The sequence below is a fragment of the Notothenia rossii genome (assembly GCF_949606895.1).
Source record: "Notothenia rossii genome assembly, chromosome: 3".
Classification (NCBI taxonomy): Eukaryota; Metazoa; Chordata; class Actinopteri; order Perciformes; family Nototheniidae; genus Notothenia; species Notothenia rossii.
In genome coordinates, this window is record NC_136901.1 from 85057492 (window position 1) to 85082004 (window position 24513).

Below are 24513 nucleotides of genomic sequence, written 5' to 3' on the forward strand. Positions count from 1 at the left end.
CCCCACAGCTGTTATCTGCAGGACAGCGATAGAGACAACCATGATCATGACAAGAGGATTAGAAAAGATTATCTCTGATAGAAACCGAGGCAAAAGAGGACAAGACATGGAGGAGGGACAGCACAATAAAATAGCAAATGTAGAAATGATTGCATTGTAATAATTATTGAGAATAAATTAAAATGACAATGTACATTTAAGGTACATTTGTGTATTAGGTTTTAATATTGACGGAAGACACCATTTATGTCCTTGCAGTACAGTAAGTCTGAGCAGTAAGTGAACATAACATGTGAACACCAAATCAATGTTGATGAAAATCCAGAAATGGGATACAATGGTGTGTGTTTTGTACAGATGGACAAATACGAAAAAATACACTTTGTTATTTGCAACAGGCAAAAATAAAATCACAAACTAACATTGAATGGAGCAAAAAAGAAAGAAAGGAAAACACAAAATGTTGGTAAAGTGGATCAAATAACAAAAACATTGAGTGGTGAAGTGACATGGTTCAAAGCAGGGGGTGTCACACACCTTGGTGGAGCTGCAGGATGTGTCCCTGTATCGCTGTTGGGATAACGGGCTCAGGAAGCTCCTGCAGGAAGAGCCGCAGCAAACTGACCGCAGACGCCAGGTCCGCCTCCTTCTGCAGCGCCACCTCCTCCCCGCTGTCGTAGCGCTGCCGCAGCCAATCCACGCGCTCTGCGTTGCCATTCACAAGGAAGAGCCCCTCCAGGTCCAGGTGACCTGAGGACACAGCTATCATTAATAACCTTACAAACTTTCTTTACATCATCACATCATTTATATTTAGTTAATATTTTCTGAGCTTGATGTGGTTATTTAGTGTACGTCAAATTATTTTTGATCAAACTAAACTCCATTACCGAGACAATTATTTACAGCCTGCAATGGCTGTTTCATTTGCCTAGTTCTAGTGATAATTACAACCAGTTACTACCTGGTATTTGTCATGTGATATTTCTAAACTTTGGACTTAATGTAAAATCCTCTGGACTGTCAAAAATAAATAACTGACTAACATTTTGGTATTATGGCAAACTGGGAGGTGCAAAGGTCCAACTGGTTGCTTATTCAGTTAAGAAATGCTGACTTGAATATTAAAACAAAGTTTACATACGGTCACCACGGTATTGCAGGGGAAACGCGCGCGCGTGCGTGCGTGCGTGTGTGTGTGTGTGTGTGTGTGTGTGTGTGTGTGTGTGTGTGTGTGTGTGTGTATATATATACAAATACATTTGAGCAGGTGAACCCCTCCCTCATCAGTATGAAACAAGAGGCCTGACCACACTGACTGTTTCCTGTGTGACAACATTGCTGAATGTTGAGCGTTTATGATTTAAGAGACAAACTGATAGCATCAGCAAATTATCTCAGGGATTAAACCAGTTTTTTTTTTATATTATTGGGTTTATCTACGTTTAGATAATAAGCCATCTGTTCTTCTTGTGTCATGTGTTCTGCTACAAATACTGCTGTTGGTAGCTACTATAACAACTACTAGTCAGATGTCCTCAAATTAAAATCATGCCGATGTTCCAATAAACTCCAAGCTGTTTTTGGATTGATTTAGTCCTTACGATACATCAGTGTGCAAACAATGACTGATTGGTGTTTTTGGGTGTATTTTCCAATAAAGTATTAATGAGTCCATTATGATTCAAACCAACTAGATTGAACGGAGAGCTGACTGAACATGTCTAAAGTCTTTATGCCAGGTCTGAACCACCACACTCAGAGCTGGGCATAAAGAGCCTGCCAAAGTAGACAGGGGAGAGATGTGATGAATCGTACAAATGGGAATAATGACGCACACTGTCGGACAGAGTTCCCAGAAAGGAATTCATGCTGTTGGTCCCTATTTGAAAAAGGATAGCTTGAAAAAGAAGTTTGTAGTCTGCATACTTTCACTCCTCCGAACACCTGCCGATCGCTGCATGGAGGAGGAACGCTTGTCGGTTCGGGAAAGTTACAATAATTGCCAGAGAAAAAGCTTTTTGACAATCCAACAAGCACTTAGTTTTGAAGCATTAAGCAGCTTAGGCGGGCCCAGCGTGCTCGTTTCCTCTCCATTTCTACACAGTGCTGTTATTTTTGACTAATCCTCTCGCATATCAAGACATTATCATCATATCGTCATGATAGCTATCGCCGAAGTCCCACCCAAAGGAAGCTTAAAGACAATGCTTCAAGATGTTTAAGTGCTAATATTGTGGCTTTTCAGATTATAAAATCAGACTCCAGGGAACACAATGTCCCGTGGGACTTATTCCCATTTACAAGTCAATACAAAATAGTTTGCTTACAGGAAATCATCCAGTGATTACAATGTAAGCTAAATAAACATTCAAATGTCATCCCCATATACTTGAGAAAATATTAAATTAAAACATTGTAGCTCTTTGAAACACTGTTAAATATCAACCAAAGCAGCCGTTCCTTGTTTGAATTGAATAGACGATGTTATCTTTAATCAATACCACAACTTCGGTTGATACACCTTCAAGTAATTTACATTTCCAATCTCTGTTTAACATCAGATTACCTTTTCAGTTCATATTTTCAACACCCTGCTCCTTCTCAGACCTCCGACATCACACACAAACCAAATAAGAGGGATTAAGGCCTTTTCACTGGCTGAATAACTTCTGGACTGGCAGCACCACTCTAATTAAACGCCAGCAGAGGCCCGGAGAGGATTAAAGACTTATTACATAACCTCTTATGATCGAGCGCTCCCTGGGGCACACCAACCATCGACCTGCTTCACTGGTCAGTTGAGGGGGATCGAGGTGAAGCTTCATTAAAACATATCCACTGACTACACTGGTTTAACAAGACCATTTTATGTCAGACAGGATATAAAAGAGAAAGGAAATTAGAAAAGGGAAGGTTTTAATTGGCTTAACCCAACTTCAACTGGTTATGTTAGCAGATATGTTTTTTGAAATCATTTCTTGAAGCTCTGATTAAGACTCACAACCCTCAGGTATTATTAAAATGCTTATCCAACACACTTGTACTACTTTTCACATGCGATATTTGAAAAATATATTGTAGGTCCATACCTATACAAAACATGTCTGTGAAGTTTTTTTTTCAAAATACCAAACAGATCTCCCATTGTAGCCATGCCTCTTACTGCTCAAACCCCTCTTTTGCAGCCCTGTTAGAGAATTAGAGATTTTGGGTCCTTAGCTTGAAAAAAAAGAAAGAAGAGGAGGCGGAGCTAATGCCTGATCAGAATTCTACCGGAGATAAAGTTAAATTCTGCTGTGATAAAACGCCATCCTGTTTAAACCACGTCAAGGATATTTCTGAAATAGTATGGAGCTCAAATTTCTTTTCTCTTGCGGGTTTATCACAAGGTGAGTTCCTTTTTTTATTTCCTGCTTTTTAAACACATGTGCTCTACAGTACAGCTTAGCTCTGAGTGTTAGCGAGGCTTGCTAATGTAAACAAAGACGAGATTACGTCCAAAACACGTCAGGCATTGTTTCTGAAAGCAACTTTCTGTGGGTCCGCTGCCGATTTGACGTCAGTTCGGATGGAATCTGTGTCTGCTCGTTGCACACCCGTTTTTAAAAGGAAAAGAGAGAGGGTTTTATTTTCTGACGCTGCGTGAGTTCCCCGACGCACCGTGGACACATATTTCTGTATAATAGACATCACAAAGTGCATTTTGCATGATAGGTCCCCTTTAAGTTCTTCAGGGATTGCACCTACAATGCGTCCTAAGCACAAAGAGGATCGGCTGGTTTGGTGTCTGGCTGACGGCTGTGTGGGTTATGCAACACAGCACTGGTACGGAGGGTGTTACGCAGCCAGCATTAATGCGAGCCAAATGATTAATTCGAGCGCTGACTGGTTAGTTTAAGAACTTAAATTTGGCTCCAAAAGTGGCTGTTTGTTTATCCATCTCAGCCTCCAGAGCAAGACGTCTGAACTGCCAACCTGCTGGTATAAAGACGGTGACATAAGACTGAAGTTCCTGCTCTGCCAGGCCTGAAGGGAAGTGTCCAGGGGAACTGATGTGGGAACGGCCCGGAGCCAGGCTATGGTAGGTTGCTCTTGTCACTGTTCAGTTCTTGTGTTTTCACTAGAAGAACTGAAGTTGACAGAAGTGTTATGCAATGAAGGAGGAAGCGGACCGTGGTGCATTCAGAGTTCATCTTATCGCAGAAACTGGATCTCCCCCAACGACATATTTGGTTTATCGTGATGCAATCAATAGCTGGAGGGCGTGCTTAGGAAACCGGAACATTTCAGAAGGCAATCAGATGTAACTGAGCGATTAGAAGTATGTTCTTCAAGTGGGACACCAATTAAGGACTTCAAGAGGGCTGAAGCTCACAGCCTTATTCCTGCTTTCCCATTTCAATGTGAAGTGTCGTGAAATGTCATTATGGTTCTGCATTTTCAGTCAAACCAAAGTCCTGTGTAACTATACTGAACATAAGGCGGTAAAGAATAAATGCAACGCTTTGTTGAAATGAGACAAAAACCTCTTCAATTAAAAATTACAAATGTTCACTTGATGAATGAAACATAATCCGGTGTTGCTTTGATACAAGTGAATGATGAATGAATATATCTCAAATTAAAATGGTGTTTAATTTAGTATTGGGTCAATAACTGTGTATACGTTTTCAGATGACCATTATGTTACAGACATTACTTAAGAAGATCTAACAATCAAATGACTGATATACATGTCTGCAAACAAATGCATCACCATTGGTGAGTATGAGTCATGTAAATATATCACAATAGTGATTTGATTGGTTTATCAGGCATTTACATTTACTGAAATTGTTGCATTGGCATCATCAGCTATGTTAGTGTTGTTATTTTACAGTAGGTTGGTGAATAATGCTTTGTGGAAATAATTCCAAAATGAATCCGATATTTGATATTTAATGATGTGACACCTACTCTAATGCCCAAAAGTAAAAAAAAAATCTACATTTACCTAAAACGGAATAAATCCCAGCAAAAAAAATTCTTGAATGTTCTGTTCGAGCTTCACTGTGTATGAGTATGTGTTACATACGTGTGTCTGTTCGTGTGTGTGTGTGTGTGTGTGTGTGTGTGTGTGTGTGTGTGTGTGTGTGTGTGTGTGTGTGTGTCTCACCATGCTCTTCAATGTAGTCGACGATGTGTTTCACCAGCGCAGGAACCTCATGGCCGCTGAGGGTGTGTGTGCGCGTCACATCCTCCAGAGGAACGCCAAAAACACGCGTAGTGCTTGCTGAGCTCCCGCCCTCGTTGCCTGGCAACGGAGACACGCTCTTCCTCATGGCCTCCTCCTCACCACAACCCCGCCAAGACCTCACGTCTTCAGGAAAAAAGAAGGAGGGTTATTCGAAAGTGCAGCGTGGTAAAGACATTTCAGTCATTTGCACAAATAATGGAAAAGAGAAACCTATTGCGTGCAAGTTGCTGTGCTATTCACAAGCAAAATAATTAGAAACAGCACCGGCAAAAATGTGGGAGTGGCATGTTTTACACACTGTTACGTGTGTGTGAACCTACCTTTCTCACACTAAACCAGGGAAGAAAAGGAGGAAGGGAAACCGGAGAATAGAGAGCACCCAAAAAATGATTTAAAGGAGGAAGAACAGGTGGAGGAGGAGGAGTGCAAAACAAAGTTAATTATGTGTCTGGGAATGGGGAAGTCTATGGCTGTTATAAAATAACAAAATAAAAAAGTTGTTTCTAAAATAGTGAACAACGCCCTAATGACATTCTCGTATTCAAAGGTCCAGTGTGTGGGACGAGAAAATTCATTCTCGAGACTTAATGTAGTGCTGCATTTTGGGAGCAGGCGGGAAAAGAAGGCGGGAAGAGAAGGAGACAGAATCAGGTAAGGGGGGGGGGGGTGCTGTCTGACAGGAATTCTGTCTATGTTCCTGGTCTGGCTTTTACGTCATGTTTTAAATGATCATTTATTTATTTCATTACGTATACTTTTACACTTTACTGTTGAACATTGTGACTTGTTTTTTTCTAGATTGTTTTATTAACTTGTTACTACTTTGATCATCCTCATTTGTTTGAAGGGTGCTTTATCAAGGAAGTCTGATTGATAAGCTATCTGTCACGATTTTAGTTTTGTATGTCTTGTCATGGGTTTTATTTTTGCAATTCCCTGTGTCTCGTCTTCCTTCCTGTGTTTTCTCTCCTGTGCCTGATTGTGTTCACCTGTTGCCCCTGTGTTTCTGCCTCCCCTGCCCACCTGTGTCTTGTCCTGTGATTACCCTTCTTTGTATTTAGTCTTGTCTTCCCCTGTGCTCCATGTCGGTTCATTGTCTTTCCTGTCTCCCTCCATGTTGCTCACGGTCAGTTTTTGTTTGGCTGCTACCTGTTTATTTTATGTCATGTTTTTTCAGTCATCAGCTTTACAAAATAAAGCTCGCCTTTTGTTCCTTGACCTTTTTTTAATTCTGCCTTTGGGTCCTACCTTTTCCTGAATCCTGACACTATCTGGCTAAAGTTGCACACACTGATTTCCCTCTGCACAAGGTAGTATTATTTCATTTTCTTACAACCATTTGCTCTCAAAGTGGATGATTTAATTACATAAACATGAATCAGTGTGGGTGAAAGTCAGTTGTTATATAATCCACATACAAAGGCCATTACTTTAATTGAAGTCTTATCCATACAGTATTTGTCATGTCCTCTTGTCATCATCACTCCTTAGTTACCATGCAAAGGCGATGCTGTGAAAGCTGAGTCAGAGAATGAGACGTAAATTGATGCAAAGCGAGAAAGAATTGGCAACATTCATTTCAGTTTTCAGTTTGACTTTGATGATGGTCGCTTGGTGAGTAATCGCAAAACAAACAGTGGCAGATGGAGTCCAGGAGGAAAATTAGCAAATGTTTGGTCTCATTTCAATTGAATTAAGGTTACACAAGATCTCAGATAAAATATTGTGTTTTGTTTTAAACATCACATTAAATGGATGCCCACGCGATCGGTATCGGCCGATACTGATTCCGGCGATCGGCCCCAAAATTGGCGATCGGAGCATCCCTAACTGTAATATACAAATCGTTTTTATAGCAAATTATGTGTGTGTGTGTGTGTGTGTGTGTGTGTGTGTGTGTGTGTGTGTGTGTGTGTGTGTGTGTGTGTGTGTGTGTGTGTGTGTGTGTGTGTGTGTGTGTGTGTGTGTGTGTGTGTGTGTGTGTGTGTGTGTGTGTGTGTGTGTGTGTGTGTGTGAACTCACCGTACAGCAGTGAAAGTGTATCCTATGCTCTCCCCCTCTAGCCAGTGAACCACCAAACCCTCTATGGCTGCTTCAGGTTGTGGCAGAAGATGAGCCGGTAGTTCCTCATTGACGGACCGCTAATCCCCCTTGCAGGATTCCCTAATATCTGCACTGAGGAGAGACAGAGGGGGACGAGAAAGGGGAGGGGGAACAAAAGACAAGGAGATAATAGGGTGAAAAGAAGAAGGTGGGGAGGGTAGACAGAGGTGGAGAAAAAAAAGACATCTGTTAAGTTCCAAACATCTGCTTAGTTAGTGCTTTCTATTGTAATAAAATGCAGTTTTTAAAGATGTTCCATGTAGATATATGTTCTGTTCTCAACGCCTTTTGTCAAGTTGGCAAGGTACAATTAATTATGAACAAAACCTTATTAAACATTTATACAAATTGGAGGCAGGTGACCAAAGAGACAACAAATAACGCCAAAGGATTGCATCACAGAATGAGCGTTGACAACATTTTAATTCTAACATAAGGTATTTATGGCAAAATATAGATAAGTAGAAAAAAAGCCTCTGATCCGACAATGACTAAACCATTAGCACCATCCTGTCTTTTCCTTTATCCACTCCTCTCCTTCTGATCTAATCTTATCCTCCTACTTCGAGGAACGAGATATCATGTCGTCTGAATTCAGCGTCAGCTCGAGGCGAACATCGAAATGATAATTACCAGAAACAACAAAAAGTGTGATCGCTGTGTGTGTGTGAGTGTGTGTGAGTTGTGCATTTCATGGGCATGTCCGTACATGCCCTTGTGAATGTGGGGGAAAACTGTCACATCGGATCCGTGTATGTTAGGTGTGTTGTTTGCTGCAAATTGAATGAGAGTGTGTTATTTCATATGGAAGCGGTATACCTGTGAATGAGCATGTGTTTGATGGATAAGGCTGTCAAAAGTGTGCGTTGTAGAAGGGTGTTATATGCAAGATAAGATTAAAGGTGGTCCCAGTGTGCATGAAGAGAAAAACACTCCCTGCCTGTTTGAGAGTGTGGCCATAATATGGTCAAATAATAAAGACACAGTGACAGTACTTCTTCTAAGAGTCAGAGAGACAGTGATTTAGAAATGTGATAAAAGGGAGTGAAGAAAAATCATATTGATTTAGTATTTAAGTATCAAGTGATTTGAATTGTTCAAAGCTAAAAATTACAAATGATATTAAAAATACTTTTTCCATGCGAAAGTGGCAGGAAATGCCGAATATCTTCTTTTTTTTGACAAATATAGTACGAGGGCAATACTGTGGCACTGATCTTGTACATAAGATATATAAATTCTCGAGAGAAGATGGCGCCCGGATACAAAATGGTGCCGCAGACGTAAACAACACCGTGTCGTCGGAGAACAAAGCTGTCTATGCTGTCTGACGGTCTATTCGGCACGATTTTCATATATTCTTTTTTAATCATACAGTTTTTGACCAGCAGAAATATTATTTACTGGCATCACTTTAACATTTTACGGGGGAAATCTGCATTTCGGTATGAGGGCGCACATTGAAAGTAAGAGGGTGCAGCCCCCCTGTTACCCGGTTTGGACAAAATCCTGGAATATCTTTGACCTTTTTATACATTCACTGTAGATAAATCACATTGGACTACGAGACACTCGAAATAGTTAATGTTCTCTATTTTTTCTGAGAAAATTGTTTACAACCATTATTTCATCAGTCTAGAAAAGAATCGTCTGAGTAATGGAAGATACACGTTTAGTATATCAGCCCTAGTTAGGACCATATATTGCTTTGCACGGTGTGTTATATATGAAGTTAACTTAACCCGAGCAGGATTAATCTTCACCTCTCACCAATATGGGTGATTTTCCATCTCTGGGATAATATTTCCTTTTCGCTATGTTCCCATTTCGCGGTCTTATATGGTGAATCCTTTCAGTGAATACCTGAGAAGTGTTATAAATGATATGGCCTCTTACTGAACTCTGAGAAATGAAGAAGGAGTAAACAAACTTTTTATTTTTAGCCGGCTGAAGAACTGAATTTCATTTTCAGGTTAATACCAAAGCTTATTAAACGGGGGTTAAAGAATGTTGTGTTTGCTCATGAGGATTTCTGAGTCCTCTAAAGCCATTCTTCAGCTGCCTCTGTTCTTTCCAAGACCAACTGAACTGGCACTGCCGGGTCCTGAGCCTCTTTAAAAAAGCTAAAGAAAATCCCACTGTTGGAGCAGAAATTCTTGTATTTGTGAGGTCCCTTACAATTAAAACCCAAAATAGGTACCACAGACCAGATAGCATTGTTCTCAGCTAACTGAATAAATAAGAAAAAAAGGATAACTACATACTGTTGATTATAACAGCCAACAAGGGACCTAAAAAGCACAGTATCATAGTGCAGACTTCTTTTAAGCGAGGGTGGTCTTTTAACTTTAAAACATGACACACTTGGGCTGTAGCAGACAGAAGAGGACAATGACACTCGGAGATTAAGGAACTCAATGTTCCCAAACCAGCGTCTCGTCTGCATTGAAAACTGACCTTAAAAAGGCCTGTGTAGTGAGGTCAGTAATGGAACAGTCTAGAATAGCTCTGTCTGTGTTTCCTTCTGTCTGTCTGTGTGTCTTAATCCCCGATATCATGCTTGACGACCTCCCGCTCAACAATGAGGCCCATTGTTAGAAGGGAAACTGAGAAAGTTGAGGCGGTGCACTAAAGAGTGAGAAAGAGAAAGTAAGTGAGAAAGAGAAAACCTAAAGTCTGAAGAGCAAAAAGCCCATGGGGAATTTGAGAATACGGAGAAAGGTTTATAAGGGAAGACATATAACTAAAGAATGTTCAGACATAAGTCTGTAAAAAGGGTTTGTAAACCTCCTTCATTTCTGTTCGATTACTCTGTACCAGGTAAAGGGTTCTTCTACTCTTTACATAGCAATCATCAAAGCTCAATAAACTGTCACAAGACATCTAGAGCTGTCAAATGTTTGCTCATAGCTTTATAAACGCTATGCTGTGTTCTGGCATCTGATAAGCTTTCAATCTCCTGGATGTACAACTCCAAACTTTTTTTGTCTCACCGGAAATAAAGCAATACACGACACTCACTTTTTTCTAAACACAGTGCTGATATTGGCCTGAACACTCAGTAGGACTACAGTGTCAAACTTCTGATTCTCTACCCCTAACAAAGACACCACAGGTTAGTGCAAGCTTTCCAATAGTCTTAGGTTAAATGCTTTGTTTAATCCTGTTCCAGTCTATGACAAAAATAAATATATATATGATATTTGAGCTTCTAAATCAAATCAAAGTTTATTTATAAAGCACATTTAAAAGCGATTTTTGGTTGGGCCAAAGTGCTGTACATGTAATAAATACTACAGTCACAATAAAAGACAATCAATTACAACAGATATATAAAAAAAACAGGGAAAAGTCAGGAGTCGTGCTCCGCTCTGACTAAAAGTCCAGGGAGAAGAAGTGTGTTTTAAGAGTAGATTTAAAACCCCCCAGGGTCTGGGCCGACCTCACATGGAGGGGCAGAGTGTTCCAGAGCCTGGGGCCAGCTGCTGCGAAGACTCGGTGCCCTCGGGTTTTGAGCCTGGTCTTGGGCACTGTCAGCAGCAGCTGGTCAGCAGACGTTAAAGCTCTGGCTGGGGTGTGGCGATGGAGGAGTTCAGCTATATAGGCCGGAGCCAGCCCATTTAGTGCTTTAAAAACAAATAAAAGGAGTTTAAAATCAATTTGGAACCGAATTGGAAGCCAGTGCAGTGGGGCCAGAATTGGGGTGATGTGGTCACGCTTTTTGTGGCCAGTGAGTAGACGTGCAGCTGCGTTCGGTTCTGCACTAGCTGCAGGCGTTTAATTGACGCCTGGTCCATACCCACGTACAGAGCCAACCTCGAGGTAACAAAGGCGTTAATAAACCTTTCTAGGTCTAAGAGGTAGAAGGACACAGAAAAAAACCTTGACGAAAGAAAGCAGATTGTCTGGTATGGAAGGGTACCTGTATCTTGATTCTTGATGTTGATTCGCACTAAGTTTTCAATAATGGCTCAACCACAGTAATTGCGGCAGTCAATTTAAATAAGCCTACCGTATATCAGATTTCAGTTTGCTTCTAAAAGCGGCACCTGCACATACCCGGAGATGAAGCACTCTGCAGGGTGGCAGCAGTTAGCGCAAATGTGCTTTAACGGAGAGGTCACTGATTCAATAACTACAATACACTTTGAACCTGTGAGGTATACTTAAAAAATACTTAATATTAAACACACAGCAGCAAAACAAGCCGATTTAGAAAACAAAAACATACCCTGGCGTCCTCGATAATTTAATTTAACTGAGTGATCCCGTTACTAATTCACTTAATATTAGTTATTGGAGAAAAACATTGCAGAAGTAAGCAATACCTTCTTCTGCATGAACAAACAAGAGTACACTCATATTTCATGAAGGCAGCTTTATGAGAATAAAGTCAGAGTCATATGAGAATACAAACCCTGCTGGGATTAATCTGAGATCTGCCAAATAGCCTCAGTGCTATCACAACAATGTGCACAACCAAAAAACGGAAGATTACATATTCAAAAAGAGGTCATAAATAAATCATCAAATTTCCTCCGAGTTGGGTCATGTTATGAAATCCTAAAAAGATCAAAGCGGTTAAACTCTGCCTAGTTTATCATCAGTGGGCTGACTGTCCTGGTCAACTTGAATCAGAGGAGTTTAAAGTCAAAGAGAGAAAGGTCGGACCGCAGGAGTTATCTTCAGAAGTCAACATCGATCACATTCCTGCTTCAAAGAGGACGATCCCCAGAGGGTAATAAATATATAGGTAAAGGGATGATTAAAAGTGTATATCAGTTCACAAACGAGAACCTCACAAACAAACAAATCCATAGAGAAGTGAGTTAAGTGTGTTTACTTAAATCTTTGAACAAGCAGAACAACAGCTCTAAGCAACAGACATAAACTCACTGACCTTTGGTCGTAAAGTCCACAGCAGATCGAATGTATTTCTGTATTTGTCTACTCTGTGTTGGGTTATTAGGAGCACTAACCTCACGTACAACCTGTGACTCGACTAAATGACTTCCTTGTTCTCTCTGGTATGACTGGTCAGATCCAAACAATGACACACCTTTAAAAACACACAGTGTGCAAAAGTGGGAGTGTGACTAGTATATGAATGAACAAAGAGACAAACAGACACAATCAGATCCCAAATAAGAAGAAATCTTTACTGCCTGCATGCATCTGCAGATATGAGGCATGGACTTAACTCAACAACCACTCATCTTTAAAGCAGCCAATAACTGTAATGAAGGTTGTCGTACATTGAGGGCAATATGGTAAACATATTTAATTGAAATGTGAAACCACAATGCCATTCTGTGCACAAAATAGTGGCATTTACCTTGAAACTTCCCCATTCACTCAAACGTAGGCTACAACACTTCTTAAAGTGTCACCGGATGGGAAGATAGTTAATCTTCAGCTGACATTAGGTGGTTAGCCATTCCGGATGTTAAACTGCCTAACTGCAAGGAGTTGAGTTACAGGAAGTCTATTAATAACAAGTTTAATATGAAACTAGTGTTTAATGTCACAGTGTGAGCAGCGAATAAACAGCTCTCTGTGGACTAAGAGCTTATAGACAGGCGCTCAAAGAAGGAAATGTTTGCAAATGAGACTGCGGTGTAAAGCGAGTAATACAAAGAGGAAACTGACCCGTTAAAACCCACAAACACACCTAACACGCCCTAAAGTCGAGCTAAAACCTGCTGGTGCACATTTTTAACTGTAAGACGTTGGCACTGAGCTTGATAAGTAAGATAAGTAGACTTAAGTTTAAATGGTCCTAATTGTTCACATTGATATCCTAACATGTTTCTCTTTGACTGACTAATGGTTCTTACTCCTGTCTTTTGATATTCATGATGCATAATGCAGATTCTCCTGATAGAATATGCAGGTCAGCGTACAGACGACAGCCATAGTCATGCATTAAAGCTATGGCTTGGCCACCTTCTGACACATGCCTTTTTTTTTGGCTTAAAGGTCATGGGGATTGCTTCATCCGAGCAATTCCTCTAAAAAGCGGTGGAAATGAAGTTGGAAAAAGGGCGGAGCAAGGTTGACACTTCAATATAAATAGCAAATACCATAATTCAATAAAGATGACATTACATGTCCCTTGTTAGACGCTTTTATCCAAAGCGACGTACAATTTGAGAAATTTGGGGTGAAGTGTCTTGCCCAGGGACACAACAACATGCTGACTGCAGTGGGGTTTGAACCTGTGACCCCCTGATCCGAACACCAACACACAACCCACTGCACCACACGCCAAAGATCTTAGGAAACCATTGACATACAGCTACAAATTCAGTTACTACAACTGCCTTTTACTTTATTATTTCAGATAAATAATTCAGTAATATTAAAAGCACAATTAGCATCAAGTCAGCAATTTCGTCATGTAGGGTCAATAATTGATCAATGAAATGAAGCTACTGATAATTACACAATCAATTATTGATTTGATTGCACACATTTATTTTACAATTGATACCTCTGAGGCTTTGTAGGATGTAGTGGGTCATTATTAGGCGCTTTCACATCGGAGTACTTTTCCCTTTTAGTTCCGATAGTTCCAGGGATTTTGCGTTCACACCAAAAAGAGAAGTTAGTTCATGAGAACTTTTCCCCCCTTTTCAGTCCCTGCTAGAGAGGTGGTACTTTCCAGGGGAGAAAAAAGTTCCAATTTCTGATTGGCTGGGCGAATTGCAAACCACGCCCCGTAAAACTCAGAAAAGTGTTTTGTCAGCGGCTTCATGTGCGTAATCTTCCCTCAGGGACTTATTCCGGTGTGAGCGCGATCTGCTCTTTAGTTCCATGGGGGAACTAAGTACGGCAAAGTACTTGGTGTGAAAGCGGCTATTGCTTACACTTTTAAAACCTTGGTTGTATCTTAAAGGCAGATAACAGCAGCAGCATGTCAAGACAGGCTGGGGGGCGTGAATGCAGATGGATGAAGGGGGAAAATGAGAAAAGGAAAGGCAGCGTTACGGAGAATCAAAGAGCATCAGAACGATAATGGCAGATGAAGATTAGAAGATAGGAAGCAGTGGGGAGGAAGGAGGTGGCAGGAGAAGAGGAGTATATGAGGTGAAGAGAGGGGGAATAAAATATGGGGGTAGTAAAGCCGGTGTTTGCCCTTGAATCAGCAGCAGCAGCAGCTCGCTGCCACAGCCTCGCTCAGTGCTGTCAGTGATAAATTAATAAGCACATGTCTTCGGGGGACATGCATAGGCTTTTTTCCGGCCTTGCCATCTTCTATTCCGACCAAACTATCAGGATCTTCCCATTACGGCCCGTCTACACTACAGGCATGAAAAAATCTTGAAGCTGGGCGTGTCTGAAGCTTGGCGATTTTTTGCGAGCAACCAATCACATGAATCTCCCGCCCCCGAAATACAAAGCAATAGCAATGTTAAAACGAAGTAAACTGGATATAAACTCTCCAAACAGGCGAAAAAACTATCAGTTTCACCCACTGTCTCTGCCACCTCCCTCCATGCCTGGTTCCTCCGGTTTGTATACCGGTAAATAGTTCCGGTCGTAAAGAACCGGGTGATTTGCTACCGTAATATCTCGTTTGGAATATGAGGAAATGAACTGCGGTCTGGCTCTCCCAGCTTGCACGCGGTTTGATTGGCTGCGCTTGCACTGGCGGGATTTGCATAAACGGAATTTGATTGGCTGATGCCAAGCATCGAGCCTCAAAAGTTGAACATTGTTCAACTTTTGATGCCGATAGATGCTCGTGATGCTTGCAAAGCCATGCTCCCCACAATGCAGTTCGGCGAAGATTAAAAATCTTCTACGTCACCCCATTCAAGTGAATGGGCGAAGCGTTGAAAGCATTTTTTGATGCCTGTAGTGTAGACGTACCGTTATTCACTTTCAAAGATGAAGGGACCGTCAAACAAAAATAATGATCCTTTTTAAAGACTTATTTTTTAGTTTATACCGTGATATGGTAAACGGACTGCACCTTTAAAGCTCTATTCGGAAAGTTCTTTGAAGTCTGAGTATCTGATCAATATGCCTAAGGGAAGGAACAGAGCTGAAGCTTGTTTTATGTATAATCCAGCCGACCATATTTTATGTACCATTGAAATAATAGGATTTCCAGGAAAAATAATCGTCCATCATTTAAATAATGAATAATTGATTATTTACGCATGCAAAACTGTCAAACAGTCTATGTTTCTTCATTGTTCAAGACGGAGATATGCTGATTTTTTTTTTTTCATTGACAGGAAATTGAAATCTTCCATCTTTTGGCAAACTAAAGAACTAAATGTACTGAATGTTCGAATGTTTGTTTATGTTGGTTGCACATTAACGTCTATTTCTGAAGTTTCTGTAATCATTTAAGAAAGATATGCCTGCCCTTTAATTAGGTAAACTCACACTTCCTGCATAATGTGTAGTTTCATCCCATGCAACCACCACTTCTGCAGCTTGTGGTTAATTGGCACTGTGCACTTCCACTGCCGGGGTTCAGAGCCGTGTTTAATAGCATCGGCTTGAGGAGGAGGCTGTTTCTCTGAACTGGTGGTCCAATATTCTCTCCCTGCCTCAGTGCACTCCGGGTTATCATGGTTTCACGTCACTCTCCACCTCCTTTCACCGAAGTGCTGTCATTCCATACAAGTGCTCCAAAGGGCAGACGGTAAAATAAGATCCATTCTTTGCCGACCTGAAGGACTGTGACTCCGCATAAAAAAAGTTTGAACGCCTACAGTGGAAACAAGTGCGCCTCTGTGTTGGCAAATGTGTGAGTGGAGTGTTTTGTTTCGGACATTTGCATGAAGTTTGATTGGTTGCCATCTGGGTGAACGGGCACATAGTTAGCAGAAAACAAGAACCTGAGTCAAAAGAAAAGCTTAAGATAATGTCTATTGCAACTCGTTTTAAAATGTCTGTTTCTGTTATTTGTAATTGAGCTCTGTGTTTGGTCTTTAAAGTCATCGTCTTTGTGTGAACTTCATAAGCAATGTTGATGTGCAACATAATAAAACTATGTGTTATTATTTCTGTTGGCTCTTCAGAGGTCACGCTCAACTACAAAACATCATTGCAAGCTCACCGGCTTCAATAATAAACCTTTTTTATTGGTTTTCTCACAATATAATGTTGTGTTGAGTTTCAGACGACTTAAAACTAAAGGAAAAAGATGAAGAATGGCTAATAAATACTATAAATAAGGGCTTAAAGTAATTAAGCGCCGTTTCATCCTTTTGTTGCACCAGAGTTGTTGTTGACACTCGGGCCGCGATTACACTGAATATGTTTGCATGAATTATCTGTGCATAAATTAGCGATTGTTTTACAGCCAAAGCCTCTGCAGCATTTATTTCATCTTATTTTGAATTATTCTGATATAGTACATTTTCTTTCAACGCACTTCAACACATTCATGCATAGCTTGTTTCCAGTTTAATATGACTGAAGTTATAATTCACACTTATTTGCAACATTGCCCACATTGGTCTTATCCAAAACAGGGTGTTTAAAGAAACAGTTACAACAGGATTAACAGTTTTGAAAAATCTCTGTATGTATATATATATATATATATATAACCTTAACGCCCAACTTAATATATTAATTAAAAAAGCTCTAATCTTTTCTGGACCCACATTTTAGACCACTTTAAGGGCATTTCTAAAAGGCTTTGAAATGTTTCTGTCAGTAAAACATCTCACAAATAAATCATTTCACTATTAACTATGAATTTTTTTTAATTTAGAAGTAAGAATGTAAAATGAGGGTCAGCTGAGGATCCAGGATCATGATACTCTGATGTTTAAAAATTACAGTAAATCTTTATTTCTCCCTCGCCATCAAATGTGCAAAGTGTTTAAATGTTATTTACAACACAGAGCGGCCCAAGCAGAGCTTGCCGGCCTGATCTGAGAAATGACATTGAGCTTTATTGATTTAGTATTGATCTGTATCACTTACGTCTCTTGCTCTGTCTCACACTGATGGAAATGTCCAGACTACTGCTCACTAAAACACCAAACAGTATGCTTCTGCTGCATTAAGTAAAGTATCCCTCTCCATAAGTTGTCTTTATGTTCTGACGGTGCTTTGGAAACCGAGACGGTGCAATAAGGAAGTAAGACTACAGAGATAGAATGAGGAAATCCCGAAGCCTCTGGTTGAACATTGTTAAATCAACTGTCTTTGCTCTATTATACGAGGATTGAATGAGGCTCAATTGACACGGAACAAAAAGCTTACACAGGATAGTACTAGTCTTGTCATTTCCATCTGTGTTAAAACAATACATCAAAACACCAGCTGTAAGCACGCTGCCAAATGAGACAGAAGAGCATCATAACAGTGACAAAGCAGACTGACAGACAGAGGATTGTCTCAGCATACCAGAAATGACAGGGTATTCTAGTTTTTACAGATGTTTTTTTTTTTCAAATATGATTATAAGCCTGTAGGTCATAGGGATTTGTGAGGCCTAAGTATCTCGGATGTGCTGGGTTCATTCAGAAACACTATTCTTAAATGATGTGGAGCTGTAGTCTCTGCGGTTTTGCCGTGTCACGTGACTTGAATTTTGAATTGAGCCGTCCCTTAAGTTATAGATTCTATCTCTTTCCTATTACCTATTACCTTTACTATTTATTTCCTTTCTAATTACAGCCCTTTTTAGTAAGCCGGATCATTTGGCTCGGCTCACTAAGAAGAGCCGGCTCTTTCGGCTCCTAAACGGCTCTTCATGTTACCAGTTTACCACGGAGCCTCAGTTTCGCCGCTGTGTGGCTCCGGCGCTCGCAGTTCACTCGCGTGCTCCACTAGCACCTCCCGTCAAGGCTCGCCGGCAGTACACTTTCCGTCACAGAAACACGCTTTGCTGGCGGCGAAAATAATCCCACCAGACTCCTTTGCCCCTCCAACAGAGGGATGTCCTTGTCCCTCATTTCAAGCGATAAAAACTCAAATTATTTATTTCTTTGGAAGTCAAATGACGGCAAGACGCCCCCCTGGCAGAAACGCTGATGACAGCACATGGTTTGTCTCGTTAACATCCCGCAATATAGTCGCTCCTGTATTCCTCTGTGTACTATGACACGGCTAAAGGAGCAGTGTTTAAAGCACTAAATTATTGTTTTGGGGATTGGGTTGCTCTCAAGTAATGACAGGAAACATTGACTTTTAGGGGGCAGTCCTGGGTCTGAGATACATGGCTCCAGAGCAGTGTTAGCAGCTTTCTTTAAATCACTCGATGCTGCCAGCAAACAGACTTTATAACTCTTCTCTTCAACTCAAGCCAACGAGCGCTATACTGACAAATCCAAGCTCCGCTCTGAGGACAAGGTCGAAATAATCTATCAGCTCATGCATTTGCCGAGCATTAGTTTTAGGAACAAGGTGAGAACAGATCACTAAGTACATAGACCGTGATCTGAGACTGGCAGGGTAGATTGTTTCTACAGATTTTGGCTCCGTTTTCTTTAGGTTGGAAATCATTAAACTAGAAGATCAAACAAACTAGATTAATGAGATTTCTGTTTTGTCGTCCTTTCTCTTCTTTATTGAACAAGAACCTTTAAATGTAGTCATTAACTTTAGCCCATCTGTCAGTGAGAGTATTCGCATATACAGCCAAGGACAACTTGGTTATATAAAACATATACAATAAACAAGTTATTAACTGAAAAACAGAGTGGTCTTTTTATTTTTTTGGTCACTGTAGGTAGTTTTGTATTGGTAATTTATAAAAACATTTAATGATATTTTAAACTTAAAAGGTAGAGTAGGTAAGAATGGAGAAACCAGCTCGAGTGCGCTAGAATTTGAAAGTATGCAGCCGAAAAAAATCTGCCCCTTCCTTCAGACTTCCTTATAGAGCCCCTCCTCCAACACAAGCGCGCACATGACCAATAAGGGCACGATATAAGTTTGTGCACAGATGAAAGTCTGACAGGCAGGTAGGCCATCCAGTTATTTTAGCCGGGCCGAGGCAGATGATTGGTCGTGCTTTTTACAGCGCCACGGCTTCCACAGATGACATTTTTTTTATGTATTTATTGTCAAAGCATTTCATATATTCATTGCTATCGGGATGTTAAGAGCATTCCATGGAAAATAGCAAAAAGTGTTTCTGAAGTGAATTACCTACCCCACCTTTAAGGATGTATTAACAAATATATAACACATTCAAATAATTGCCTGATCTGCAAAATACAATCTAAAAAGGTATTCATTTTCACTACGTTTTTTCACTTTTGAGTGGGCATTTGCCATTTAAGATATGGAGAACAATGTGTGAAACATATTTAGCGCTTGCTTGGGAATTTCCGATAACTTTTAATATCTTTTAACTGAAAACCACAGATTTAGTCGAACGCATAGATCCTCCAACCAGGGGGAAAATGGTGGTTGAGGTTACAGATGAAGGCTATGACAGTTGTTCATGCTGTATTTCCAGTCATGTGACTTTTATCGCTGTGCAGACTCTCCTGTGGCCTGACACATTCAGCTGATGCTGTACGGTTAGAGTACTGCCTTCGACCATACTGAGGACATGCTCTCCCCCCCGATTACTTCAACCCAACAGACACTCAAAGCACAGCTGTTCCGTTTCTGTTAAATTTAACACAAAACATATCCAACATTTTGCAGCAGTTTACAGGCACAATAAAGATGATGTTAGATATCTACAGCTAAATGAAGAGCTTGTTTCCCCAGATCCCCCGTCACTACACTGTGACATCCTTTTGGCAATGGGTGTTAATTGAAAAGAAATTTACGGAAACAGATGGCAGTCGCTTTGCACAATCTATTAAATACCTGGCAAACCAAGGAATATCCTACAACTGATACAAAAACCTGTCATTTGATTTAACAACAACACATATTTTTACTGTGGAAAGTCTACCCATTGTTTTGTCAATAAGCTGATATATTTCAGAAAATAGAACAAAACATGCAACATCACAAAGCACGAGTTGCCATTTTCAAAGTGAATGTTTATTTAGATCATTACTCAATTAAATGAAATCATTATTTAATATAATAACATAAAAAGGCAAGAAAAACCTAAAAATACTTGCATTTGTGAAGCTGAAAATCTTGCTTGAAAATCTAATCATGACTTAACCGATTGCTTGATTATCAAAACAGTTACCGATTAATTTAATCGATTAACCTAGTGATGCTCTACATAACTCCTGGATAGATAAAATAATGAATGAAAATATTGTGTATATATATATATTTCTACGTATGGCCTTTTCGTTTGCAATGTGATTTGAATGCCCCTGATATTCGTTAGGAAAAATAACAACACATGAATAAAAAAACGTTTTTCTGTAGAAGCTGTTGTTATTTCAGCTGCCTAACAGACAATTTCCATTTACACAATCTTTGGGCCGGGTCAGCGCCACACGGCGGGAAACAGCCTTGGGCCAATTTTGGCTTCATTTACACCAGAAGATAACGAGATACTCTCTTTTCCTTTGTTGTCTGCATTGTTGTATTTCTGTATAATTGCACTGCTTGGTTATATTTGAAATGACTGCCAGCTCATTATTTTGTTCAGTGTATCATACGCTGCAAACTAGCAATGGTTTAATGCTTAAATCGTAAAAAAGCTAATTATATTCAAACCAATAAAAAAGGTGGTCATGAAACATATTTGTATACAGGTGTGAACACATGCAGACGGATTCAATCTGGTGAATTTCTGGCGTTGAGGGTCCAGCTTTGGACCGTTTGGTTTGGTTTGGCTCCGGTCCACAGAGTCTAAAACAACCGTTCACTGACCTGGCAACAACAATCCCACACTGCAGGCAGCTGTGTGCTTATGACACTGTTGCAACCGCTGTGTGTGTTTTTTCTCTCCATATAAAAACGGTGGGTCGTCTTACGTACACGGTCTTATCTCACACGGCAGGAGGCTGGAGAGTTTTGACACCACTGGTATGTGCATACGTGAGATCCTTCACATAAAAGGCAGCCGGTTCAGCTGAGGTACGTCTAATGAGAATGAATCACAGCAAGCCTGACTCACTACAGTGCAATATGTAATTAAGGTCACTGAGATAAAGGGATTTAATATATCATTTAACTCTTGGAGAACAATGTTCTTCTGGAACAGAGTTTGGGGATCCAATAAATGTAAACAAATCTGTATCGGTTGTTATTTTAAATAGTCTGGGAAGTCAAGAAAGTATATCAAAAACATACGTTAGCAGTTAATTAGGCACACATAGCTAAAGCTTCACTGTATAATCCTTTAAAACGTTTACAACTTATCAATTGTTCTCAAATGTCTTTGTCGATTGAAAGGAAACTCAATATATTTTGGGTTTGATTGATTGGTCAGGCAAAACAGCATAATAAGTTACTTGAAAATGAAGAATTATATGGAAGATATTTTCACAATATACTTCACACAAATGATGAATAAAAAAAGAATGCAAATTTCTCTTTTGTGATTTGTCATTTTTGGAGAAGGCAGATAAGAGCTGGAATCGACCGAGGACATTGAGGCTATGTGGTACATGACTAGCTAATCAATAAGTAAAAATAGTTGAAGCTAGTTCCTAAAACAAATACAGTTGTACAGCAGATATCCACTATCGAGCCAGCACCAAAAACGGCAACCTCTAAATGGTTTAATCAATGAAAAATGTACACTAAAACCTAAATGAAGGTCAAATGTATTTCAGGACTCTTGTATAAGACTGCATTAGTTGAAGCAAGTGTAATCCATTATTCCAGTGTACTACAGCAGCTGACTCAACAACAGTTTTTCTAATATGTTTCCAACATCAGCATCACTGCAAAGTTGACCTTTGACTTGAGTCTGTCTATAGACATATCTGCTGTCTGTTACACAACAACCCAGTTGTTTTGCTAACAGGTTAAACTTTAGTGAGCTATAGGACAGGTTTTGCATAAGACCCTCAGATAAGAGCACAGGTCATGTGTACTCCACAAAGACAGGTTCAATTCAGATTGTTTTGTTTGTTGCTGAGAAACTGAAGTCAGGAAGCCAAAAGCACACAGTCCAAAAGAGACCAGTCAGCAGTGAGCACTTTGAGTCATTAGTATGTCCTGATAGCGGCAGCAGAAGTGATTTTTTTCTTTCAGATAATAAAGGGTTCCTGCTCTTTGTATTATTTTGTTTTCTCTTTCTTTAGCCAGGAAAGTCCCATTGTATTACAAAATCCAATCTTCCTGGGAGATCCATAGAGTACATTAGTATATTGTTAAATTCATTATCTAATAGGCATGTAGTGCAGAAGTGCTAGAGGCTGTAGCAAGACAATCCAGCCAGGACAGTTATTTATAGTACATTAATAACTTCCTCTACGTCAATGTTGAACGTACTTTTCTCAAGAGGGCTTTTACTTAAACTCCAGTTCCAATACTGGCTTGGTTTCCTTTCCCCTGCATATTTCATCAAACACCTTATAATATTATTTCTGAATTGCATCTCATGTTTCAATCATATTATAAATTCTGATTTGATAAATGCAAAGATATTGTTATAAAAACTGCAATCATTAATAGATGTGTTGATATTGGAAATGTTGTAAGACTGCAGCGAACAATTACTTTTTATTAGCCATTGAAGTGCCAATTGTTATAGCAAAAATAGGATTAATGTTCAGTCCACAAAAGGTCTAAAAATAGTGAAAGAAATCATATGCTTAGGTCTTTTAATTGCTTCTTTTTTTTAAGTTAACATCCATATTTCCCTATTAATATCATATATAAAGCTGGAACAATGGAACAGTATTTTTTTACTAGAAATTACTCAACAATTGATCGACCAATAATATAATGCTTCAGTTCCAAAATGCTGCAAAAAAATCTTCCAATATTACTTCCTATGAATTATTGACAGTGATTTGTATGTATGCTTTATAACGTCAATATGTACTTACTACAAATGTTTATGTTATACGTGGGCACCCAGCACACTCAGTATATTTGTAAGACACACTTCTGCCTATTATACACCATATGAAGAACAATCCGTCCTCATTCAAGGCAATGGCCGGATACGATTATTCAATGAGCAGAAGATTTCAAATAACCCAGAAACAAAAGCCAGCCTGTACAATCCTTTAAAACGACGTGTCTGACACAATTATTACACAGAAAATCTATTCACCAGAAAAAAGCACAGACAGAACAGATTAATGGCAAACACTGTCTGCCAGAAAACACCAGAACATTCCTGCACAGACAGTTTAATACAACCGAGCTGTTGGAGCATCTGTGAAAATTAGGAAGCTTTCCAGAAACAGGACAGAAAATGAAACTACCGGCCACAATTCAAAAGCCCTTTCAGACAACATTGTGTATTTTTACTCGGTTTTGAATATCAAAAAACACTCGTCTTACAGTGTGTCTTACAGTCCGGATGCAAAAGCAAATAATAAATACTTGTATTCGACAACAATATTAAATGTCTGCCAAACTGATAACAAGTGGCATTATTCAGTTTTGCTTGTAAAACCTATAAGAAACATAAATGTTTAATTATTCAAGCCAGTTTTCCCCTTTTCTGTCTCCGAGTGATCTCGCTGAGCCTGTGGAGGTGCCACAGATGTGATGGAACTGCCTCCGTAGCTAGCCGTTAGCCGCTAGCTCCCAATGAACACAAATAAACTAATACACCTTTTATAATAACTACTGTGCACTTCAATGATAGCCTCTAAACCAAGACACCAATATAGCACGTAAATTCAAAACAAACCCGTAGGAAATATTTGGTCATAAAAGACAACACAGAGCGTCAGACACAGTTAGCTTTAGCATGCTAGCAGCTAGCTTCTGAGATGCTGTGAGTGAACCAGAGGAAGCGCTGTTAGCAAAGGGAAGCTAATCAGTCAATATCTTACCAGGTCAAAACAAACAGCACCGCGCAGCAAGATGCATTAATTTCTTGTTTGTTTTCTGTAGCCGATGTCTGGAGAGACGGTGACTTCGATGAAATCAGTTAAGACGGTGCAGAAATATCGTCGGGAACATTGCAAAGACACTCGATAATAATGTGGTTCCTGTTTTTTTTGCTCGGATGCCCGTTTGCAGGTCGTTGCTTAGCGAGTTGGTCTACACACCCTCAAGGGACGAACCTGCCAAATACTGGCCCCGCCTCTCTCACTAGCAACACAGCGGGGGACGGCTGCCAAATA

General features: G+C 39.9%; 1 protein-coding gene across 5 annotated transcripts in view; it reads right to left on the reverse strand.

Annotated features, from left to right (window-relative positions):
* The window catches only part of fam13b (family with sequence similarity 13 member B), a 77554-nt gene extending 53099 nt beyond the window's left edge, over positions 1 to 24455 (reverse strand). For 2 of the 5 annotated variants that reach the window (XM_079668386.1, XM_079668383.1), the window contains exons 1-4: positions 24220 to 24455; positions 7262 to 7409; positions 5159 to 5362; positions 538 to 750 (exon numbers count right to left, since the gene is read on the reverse strand). In XM_079668386.1, the coding sequence (XP_079524512.1) occupies positions 538 to 750; positions 5159 to 5324 (379 nt within the window). In that variant the 5' untranslated portion in view covers positions 5325 to 5362; positions 7262 to 7409; positions 24220 to 24455. Of the gene's footprint in view, positions 1 to 537; positions 751 to 5158; positions 5363 to 7261; positions 7415 to 12242; positions 12262 to 24219 lie in introns of those variants that run through there. The other 3 variants (XM_079668384.1, XM_079668387.1, XM_079668385.1) reach the window with 3 other exon arrangements.
* Positions 24456 to 24513: the final 58 nt, after the last annotated feature.